The sequence below is a fragment of the Arachis hypogaea genome, chromosome 3 (genome assembly GCF_003086295.3).
Source record: "Arachis hypogaea cultivar Tifrunner chromosome 3, arahy.Tifrunner.gnm2.J5K5, whole genome shotgun sequence".
In the NCBI taxonomy this organism is placed as follows: domain Eukaryota; kingdom Viridiplantae; phylum Streptophyta; class Magnoliopsida; order Fabales; family Fabaceae; genus Arachis; species Arachis hypogaea.
Window position 1 is genome coordinate 6627765 of NC_092038.1, and position 9932 is coordinate 6637696.

The following is a 9932-nucleotide window of genomic DNA, read 5'->3' on the forward strand; positions in this document are numbered from 1 at the left end:
TGAGAATTTGTATAAAATTAATTTTACAAATTTAATTTTGATGAAAGGTAAGTTTGTATTGAAATGATTTATGTTTAGTTATTTTTATATCAAAATGGATTATAGTAAAATAAATATTATTTGGATCACACTATTCAAAATCACTTTTAAATGAAAAATTACTAAAATAGACGTCAACTTAAATATTTTTTATATTATCCAGTTATTTTAATTTATATATTTGAATAATTTTATTAATTAATTTTATAATAAAATTAATATTTATTTATTAAAATAAAAATAACATATAAAAATTAGCAAAATATATTTTATATTAAAAATAAAATATATAAATTATATATATAAGAGTATTTAATCAAATATATTACATTTTTTCAAATTTTAAATTTTAACGTGAAAATGTAAATTTAGTATTTTTTTTACATCGTATTTTTATTTTAATACTCTTAATAATCTTATTCTTAATATTATTTTGGAATCCAACGTTTATGATTTTATTAATACCTATGATTAATTTTTTATTTAATTTATCTTTTTTTAGTGGGATCATAATTTATATTATAAAAAAATTACAATAAAAAATTGTATATACCAGAATTATAATTATATAAAAGAATACTAAAAATAATAAAATTAAATATTTATCGTAGCAGAGATTGAAACAAATCTAAAAGTTCTTGATGATGTATTTTATATAGTATATTTTTAGTTCTTTTAGTACTCTTTTTTAGTACCTATAGTTTTTTACTATTATTATTATTTATGGTTAATTTTTTGTTTAATTTACTTTACCTAATGTGATCAATAAATCATATTATGAAAAGATAATAATAAATATAATATACAAAAATTACAATTATAAGAGTGTATAATATCAAATAAAAATTTAACAAAAAAAATAAAAATAATAAATAATAGAAAAAGAGAGTTCATATCAGGAGAAATAATAAGAATTTCATAAATAATACAATAACATGTATGAAGGATAAAATTGGTAAAGAAAAAATAGATGTTTAGTGTAAATGGCTAAAAGCTAGTGAAATTGTTGCTTCTGACAAACTTGGGTTTGACATCAAAATCACTTCTGGGGCAAATCACAATAATAAATAAAGGAGAGCAAAATTTTACACAAATCCACTAAACCAAAATCTGCTTCGTAAATCCACCAATGCACATTTATATGTAGTTCGAACCAACCTGATTCGAACTTCATTTCTACATATCGAATTATACACAAACATATGCACACACTAATTTGAACCAGCTGGGTTCGAATTATATACTTATTAAAAAAATTAATAATTTAAAAATTAAAAAAATATATTTTTTATTTTATACATTAAAAAAGCTAACAAAATATTTAATTACGAAACTTCTTTAAAATATTAATGAGCTATCAATTCGAATTACATACAATACTTTTTGTCCATTTTTAATAACTCATGAATATTTTTTTAATAATTTTTTTTAATAAATTTATTTAAATTATACTACAAAAAAATATTTGATCCTATGCAAAATAATTTTTAAAAAATTGCTTAAAAAATGTTAGGAGTACTATAAAAATTTGTAACGTTCTAATAACTTAGGTAAATACATGCATGTACTCAAATTTTAAATAAAATACTCTACATAGTCAATAATAATTTAGAAATGAAAGAAAATATTTTATTCTATATAAATAATTAAAAAATATTTTATTCTATACAAAATAATTTTAAAAAATGGCTTAAAAGATGTTATGAGTACTATAAAAGTTTGTAATATTCTAGTGATTTAGGTAAATGCATGATAAAAATATTTTTTCTTTAATTTCTAAATTATTATTGACTATGTAGAGTATTTCTTTAATGTCCTAAGTCATTAGGATATTACAAATTTTTATAGTACTCCTAACATTTTTTAAGCCATTTTTTAAAAATTGTTTTGCATAGGATCAAATATTTTTTTAGTATAATTTAAATAAATTTATTAAAAAAATTTATTAAAAAATATTCATGAGCTATTAAAAATAGACAAAAGAGTATTGTATGGAATTCAAATTGATAGTTCATTAATATTTTAAAGAAGTCTCGTAATTAAATATTTTGTTAGCTTTTTTTTAATGTATAAAATAATATATATATTTTTTAATTTTTAAATTATTAATTTTTTTAATAAGTGTATAATTCGAACTCAGCTGGTTCGAATTAGTATGTACGTGTGTTTGTGTATAATTCGAACTAAGCTGGTTCAAATTAGTGTGTGCATGTGTTTGTGTATAATTCGAACCCAGCTGGTTCGAATTATGTTGAAATGGAGTTCGAATCAGGCTGATTCGAACTACATATAAATATGCATTAGTGGATTCACGAAGCAGATTTTGGTTTGGCAGATTTGTGTAAAATTTTGATTCCCTTGGCTTATTTGAGTTTTTTACACTCACTTCTGCGTTTGCCAAATCAAAAGTTAGTCAAACAAAAAATTAAAACTTTCAATAAGTTTAAACGTGCCTTTTCTCTTCAAACGGGTTTACCAAACACACCCTTCATGGTTAACTTCGGTTTGGATTATCATTTAAATTGATTAGCAATTAATTCAGTCAAATTTAGTTAAATTCGATAAAATCTGATAAATTCGTTTAAAATTGATTTAAACCAATTCGGTCAAATTCAGTTAAAACAAAAAAAATATATTTTATTAAATGTATTACATTAATAAAATTAAATTATATTTATACATTCAAAATTTTTTATTAATTATAATATATTTTTTATTTTTATGATTGTTATTTTTTTATAAATACTTAAAGAGAATAATAAATTTTTTATAATACTTAAAGAAAATAATAAATATAAATTTATAAATATTTGAAGAGTATAATAAATATATAAACTAATTGACGAGTTATTAAATTTTAAAATAACAATTAATTGAATACAACATAAAATAAAAAAAATTACTATGAAAATAAAAAAATAAAATTTTATAAAATTATTTAATTATAACTGAATTAACAAGTTTAATTTATATTCAATTCGTGACCCACTAATTAAATTAATAATTTAATGATTCGATAGTTTAATCAGTTCTATTATAATAACTATGTATTGTATATTATATTATAAATATCAAAATTCAATAATTTTATGATGAGAAGAAAACTCATGTTCTAAATCACAAAATAGATTCAAATCATCTAATTTTAAGTTATATTTTTAAAGATATAAACGAGACTAATTAAAGATTAATATACTTATTTAGAACAAAAGGCTTCCATCAAAAGATTGTTAAGGCTAAAAACACTATAAAAATAAGTATATGTTCTAAATCACAAAATAGATTCAAGTCATCTAATTTTAAGTTATATTTTTAAAGATATAAACGAGACTAATTAAAGATTAATATACTTGTTTGGAACAAAAGGCTTCCATCAAAAGATTGTTAAGTCTAAAAACACTATAAAAATAAGTAACTTTAATAAGTTCAAAGAATTTTATGAAAAATTCAAAGAGAATAATTCTCACAGAGTAGATAGCAACTCATTAAATAATTCATTAAGCATTTGCTGCTTTAGTACATCAAATTAAAAACAATACTAAACATTTAAAATTCACTTTAAAAATTAAATAAAATCTCTTTTATAGTATTGAATTATGAATATAGATGATAAACTTTTTAAATAATCCACTAAACATTTATTATTCAACCATAAACAACCATTAAACATTTAAAATCCACTTAAAAAACTAAATAAAATCTCTTTTATAATGATAAATGAGTGACAATTTTTTTTAAATCCACTAAATATTTATTACAATTAAAACTAACATAGAAAGTAAAAAATAATCATAAACTTGAGCCTTAAACCAATAACCTTTTGACTCCAATTTCTCTTTGAATTTTCTTCAATTATTATTACAATAATTTATTATAGAACCTCCTTAGCCTTTTTTTTACTACTATAGTACTATTCTATCATAGATCCACATAATCCTTGTATATTTTACCATTGATTAAGCCCAATTATGCTATCAATGTGCCTGCTATGATCAAATTAAATTTGGTCGTGACTTCGGGTGTGTTTGGCAAACACGTTAAGAAGGAGGAGAGAAGTCAGTTTGAGCTTTTTGAAAGTTTTACTTTGATATTTGGTAATTTTTATTTTTCTAAACACAAAATTAATTCTGCCTCTGAACGCACGTTCAGCAGAAGCGTCTGCGTTTCACGTTTATGGTTGCTGACTGCTGTTAGAAATTAGGTAAAAAATTTATTTCTTCTTTACTAACTCTATCCTTCATTTTCTTCTATAAGAATGATACCAGTAACTATTACTTTCAAGATCGTTCTTTGTAGTTCTTCCTACTATATTATTTTTTATATGTATATTTTTTATAATTTTTTTTATTTTTGGTTGGCTTTATTTATATGATTTTTTATTTATTTTATTGTATTTTTTTATTCATATGACAAATATTGTTGACTTTTTTTATTTTTGATGGTGCTCTAATTTTTTAGATATTTTATTAATTTATATGATATTTTTATTATTTTTTCATATGAATTTTATTTATTTTTTATGCTATTTTTTTGTTTATATGATATATGTTGTTGGTTTTATGAAATTTTTATTATTTCTTATCTGTATGATTTTTTTTCTATTTTTTGATGTACTCTGTTTTTATTTTGTATTAATTTTTTTTATTCTGACTTTGTAAAATTTGTAATTGTTATTATTATATACTATGTTTATTATCAAAATTTTGTATAATATAAATTATGATCCTATAAAAAAAGACAAAACAAATAAAAAATTAATTATAAGAAATAATAGAGTCATAAATAATGAAAATTTACAGTCTAAAATAATATTAAATTAAAGAGTATTGACATAACTAAAAAAATTATAGAATATTTTTTTTATCTGACATTATAAAATTTATAATACTTTTTTTATATTTTTTTTATTGTATTTATTTATTTATATGATAAATATTTTTTATATTATTTTTGATAGTGTTTTGATTTTGCAGGTATATAAAAAAATTATTTAAATTGATGTCTTTTTTAGTAATTTTTCATCTAAAAGTGATTTTAAAAATTGTCAAACATAAATTACGTTAACCCAAACTTACTTATTATCAAAATCAATTTTATGGAATCAATTTTATGCAAACTGAAGTTTGCAAACTGTAATCTAAACACACACTCCATCGTTTAGACACTAAAATTTTTAATAACATAAAAGAAAAACAGGGATAAGACACCATTATCGTGCTTACTTTTTATTAATTCTTTTTATTTTATTTCTTAAAAAGTTAGAAACTGGAAAAGAAAAAAAAAAGAGAACTAGTTTGTAATAAACTTGGCTTACGTATTATATTACTGAGTTTCACTTCACTGCCCTTTCGTAACATCTTTTGCCCTTCAATTCACTGGTATCTTTTTTGTTTTTTCAGAACAGCAACTGTGCGCATCCACATCCTGGTTTTGTTTACCAAAATTCCTTTTCAAAACACATCATACTTTCATGCTCAATCCTCCTCCCTGTCTTTGTCTTTCTTCCATGTTTCTTCTCATTGGATTTAGTGTTCTTCTTTTCTCTATAATATCCTTGAAACCCTTTAGGCTTATTCTTCTTTCCCTTATGCAATCTTTTACTTTTCGCAATTGCCCACATAGCATCTATATCCTCCCAATAATCTTGCATTTCATCATATTCCACAGTTGACCCTTTTGGTACCTCACCCTCACCCTTTTTGAACATGTTTTCATTCTCATCGTGATCTGCATCATATGATGTCCATAATAATCGAGGCAAAATATCAGCATTATCTTTTGATGACTTAAGCAATCTTCCAGAACTAAATCGATAGTAGTCTTGCGTGGATTCATCTAAGTATCTTAAATTCTTGATGCGTCTAACACATTTTCTCCTCAATTTCCCTTGCAACTTAAGATGACGACAATGTTGTAAATCTAGATATTCAAGATGAGGACAACCCTTAAGAATTGCAAACAAGCCCTTATGATTTAAGGAGTCTTCATAAAGTTCGAGATGGCGTAACAGGGGCATATTTCGTGAAATAATATATGCTGCTTTGTTTCCTCCAAAAATGGATCCGCCTCCCCTCAACTTCAAGGATCTTAACAGAGGACAACTTTGACCAATTGCTTCCAATTCAAATACAGATATACGACAAAAGGTAAGATCAAGTTCCTCTAGTACCGAAAGCTTTGGGGCCATGTTACTTAATTCTGGAAACTCCCAATCCACATTGCATTGAACAAGACATAGACATCGCAGATGACATCCCCTGTAGAATGATAATACAAACATGCTCAACAATGTGTGCTAGTAAAAAGTTATATAAAGAAAAACTGATGATAAAGAAGATATTGATTTAAACAAATAGCTGAAAATAACTACTCACATAAAACAATTGAAACCTGAACATCTGATATATCAAAGTGTGTTTAATTAAACATGTCTAAAAAGAACAATTTTTATGTGAAAATAATAATTGAAATCTGAACAACTGACTATCAAAGTGTGTTTAATTAAACATTCCTAATAGAATTTCAGCTATCATCTTACTATTCTAAACCGCACATATAAAAGCTTAAATCTAGTCAAATTAATCTAGCTAGGCTTTGAATTTTTTAAATCCTTTTCAAACATAAATACTATTTACATTCATGCTACTAAATTCAACCAGTAAAATATATGTTAAAATATAAAATAAATGTTAAAAATCAGATTAATAATACATGCATTCATTAGCAACAAAAATATTATTTATACATTAATATTTATGTATAAATATATGTATAATTTAACTCATTTTTAATATGTATTTATATTCTCATGTAAATTTTATGGTTAATTTTAATATACATCTAATACAGTTACCTTCCATAAATATATAATGATTAATTTAGTGATTGATTTTAGATTTTTGTATCAAAGATGGTTGTATACACTTGTATAAATAGATAAATAAACTGACCAATCAACCAATTCGGATGGATGAAAATCACTAGTTTTATTGTTTTCAAAACAGACCATGAAAAAAAATTATTCAAAAAAAAAGTATTTGAACTTACGAATCAATAATATAATTGAGAAGATCATTGGGACCAAAATACTGCACCAACTGGCCACGGCTTCGATCAACTGCGTGGCGGCATATCTTACGCAAATCATAGGCCTCATGCTTTGCATGCCCCAGGTTGCACATGTCAATGGTGCGCCACAAGAATGGATCCATGGAGATGCTACGCCATAGCCTGCACACTTTCTGGGCACTGGTAAGGATATGGAACGCGCCGAGTTTCGTCATGATGAGGAGAGTCATTTCGTATGGAAGATCCAGCCAGTTCCTCGTGCCCGTGGTGCAGGCTCTGGGACGCAACAACGGATTCGTGTACCAACGGGTTCTGTTCTTTGGTCGCCATAATAGATTGTTTTCCCATGGCATTGACGAACAAAGAGATGATGGTGACTGGTGAGGGTTTTGATTTGTTGAAAAAACAAATGAATTAGGGTTTCTCTTTCATGCAATTTGCCATGAAGCTTCTTATTAAAAAATATTAGTGAGTAGCGATGGCTAAATTCGTGTTTCGTGTTCCGCAATCCTCAAGATCCGATCTATTTTCCGTTACTTTCTCTTGAAACGTTACCGTTACGGTGCATTGCTGACAACTAAAATAGCTCCTTTTTCATTTTTATTATGGTTAAATGCGAGATCAAAGTAGAGTAATACATATTAGTTGGAGCATAACACATTTTAATTGTTGACTCATTCCTTTTCTTTTTTTTTTTATCAATCTCGTCAAATTCTAAAAAATAAGTCATTTCTCATCGTAATTATTTTATAAAGATATAACAATTTTTTAAAGTTTTTTAAAATTCTCGTATATCAATCCCGTTACCTATATATATAATAATGCATATAGGCACTGCTTTTTTTATAAATTAAATATATATCTTTTTATCTTTTTATAAATTAAATATGTATAATTATAATAACGAATATAAAGTTACTCAATATCGTAAATACTTATTATTTTAATTAAGAAATTTCAGATTCAAATTTAATAATTATTTTAATATTTATTCAAAGAAAAAACTTAATATAAAATAGAGAAACTTTTCTTTATTTATTAAGTTGATGGCACTTGCTTTTAATAGAACAAATAATATTTTGGACAAAAAAGATATTTTAAATGTTTTGGGTGACTAAATTAATATTACCTGACCATTATCTATTTTTTGCGGTTATTAAAAAATGTTTTAATAACGATATATAAAATAATTAATAATTAATTGTCGATAAATATATTAATAAATGTTTTTATTGTCCTTAACAAAAAATTAAAATGGTCAGTGTAAACAATTTTTCGGAAACATCAACACGAGTTAACCGGATAAATACTGAATACAAATAGTTCAAAAGGCTTGCTAATACACGATTCGTACATCAAATTAAAAACAATACTAAACATTTAAAATTCACTTTAAAAAATTAAATAAAATCTCTTTTATAGTATTGAATTATGAATAGATGATAAACTTTTTAAATAATCCACTAAACATTTACTATTCAACTATATTAAAAACAACCATTAAACATTTAAAATCCACTTAAAAAACTAAATAAAATCTTTTTTTTATGACTTAAAAGAAAATAAACAACAACAATTAAGAGAAAAAAATAAGAAACTGTTTAAGAAAGACAATCTCGTTGAATATTACTCCCAAACTTCTTTCAAGTTAACGGAAGCTCCACTTGGAAAGAAAGGATCCCATTGCAGCCTTTGTCATGATTTCTGCTACTATATTTGCATCTCTCAAAATCAACCGAGATCAGCACACCATTGCCAAGACATGATATTTCAGATTTTTAACACTAAAAGATCAATAAACCCAGAGTAATCCTGTAAATTATTGACAATAGTAAAAGCCTCCGCACAGTCTGTCTCACATATAATGTCTTTTTGTCTCGAGTCCCATGCTAAAAGAAAAACTCTCCAAATAGCAAACAACTCTCCTTGCAAAATGCTACGACTCTCAATTGTTTCCAGACAGCCTCGTTGCCACCACCTTCCCTTCCATTCTCTGCTAACACAAGCAAAACTAACCCGAGCATCATTGCAAGGATAGCTAGCATCACAATTAATTTTAAAGATACCCACTGAGGGGAAATCTAAGAGCCACTAATGGTGGAAGGGATAGACCGTCGTTGCAACTCAAAAATATTTCGGAGTTCTTTTTCCAAGGATAAAGCCATACGAATCACCCTATCTGTAGTCGCTCGTGAGGATGAAAGATCTCGTTATTCCTCAAACCCCAAATCCACCAGAGACCAGAAAAGAATTTAAAGGGACATTGTTTGCTATTATGTAAGAATTAACTCATCAAATTCACTGGTTGATCGGAGATTTCTAAAGCTTGTCAAACTAGTTGGACTTTTGGACAATCCCAAATACAATGTAAAACTAATTCATAACCCGAGAAACATCGTTGACAGCTATCCGTGTGCGAAATGCCCCTCTTAAAACGAAATGTAGCAGTAGAAAGAGCCTCCCGAAGACATAGCCAGGCCAAAAATTTGTGCTTTTCCGAAATATGTTGATGCCAAAGCCAAAGCCAATTACTCCTATTCTCCCAACTATTCTTACTGAACCACAAATAACCACTACGAACATCATAAACCTTTGAAGTCACACCAGTCCAACACCAATCAACCTCTGAACCAACTTAAATATTCGGGTTGTAAGAATTAATGTTGCTTAATGTTGCTTTTTTAGATTTTATTTAAAAAAAAAAACAAAATAAAATCTCTTTTATAATGATAAATGAATGACAATTTTTTTTAAATCCACTAAATATTTATTGCAATTAAAACTAACATAGAAAGTAAAAAATAATCATAAACTTGAGCCTTAAA

General features: G+C 25.3%; 1 protein-coding gene across 1 annotated transcript; it reads right to left on the reverse strand.

Moving 5' to 3' along the window:
• Positions 1-5332: 5332 nt before the first annotated feature.
• LOC112769405 (putative F-box/LRR-repeat protein 9) lies at positions 5333-7472 on the reverse strand. The gene is made up of 2 exons (XM_025813923.3): positions 7087-7472; positions 5333-6296 (listed from the first exon to the last, which is right to left on the reverse strand). Exons 1-2 carry the CDS (start codon positions 7458-7460, stop codon positions 5474-5476), a joined length of 1197 nt encoding a protein of 398 aa, XP_025669708.1. The 5' UTR covers positions 7461-7472; the 3' UTR covers positions 5333-5473.
• Between the last annotated feature and the right edge of the window lie 2460 nt (positions 7473-9932).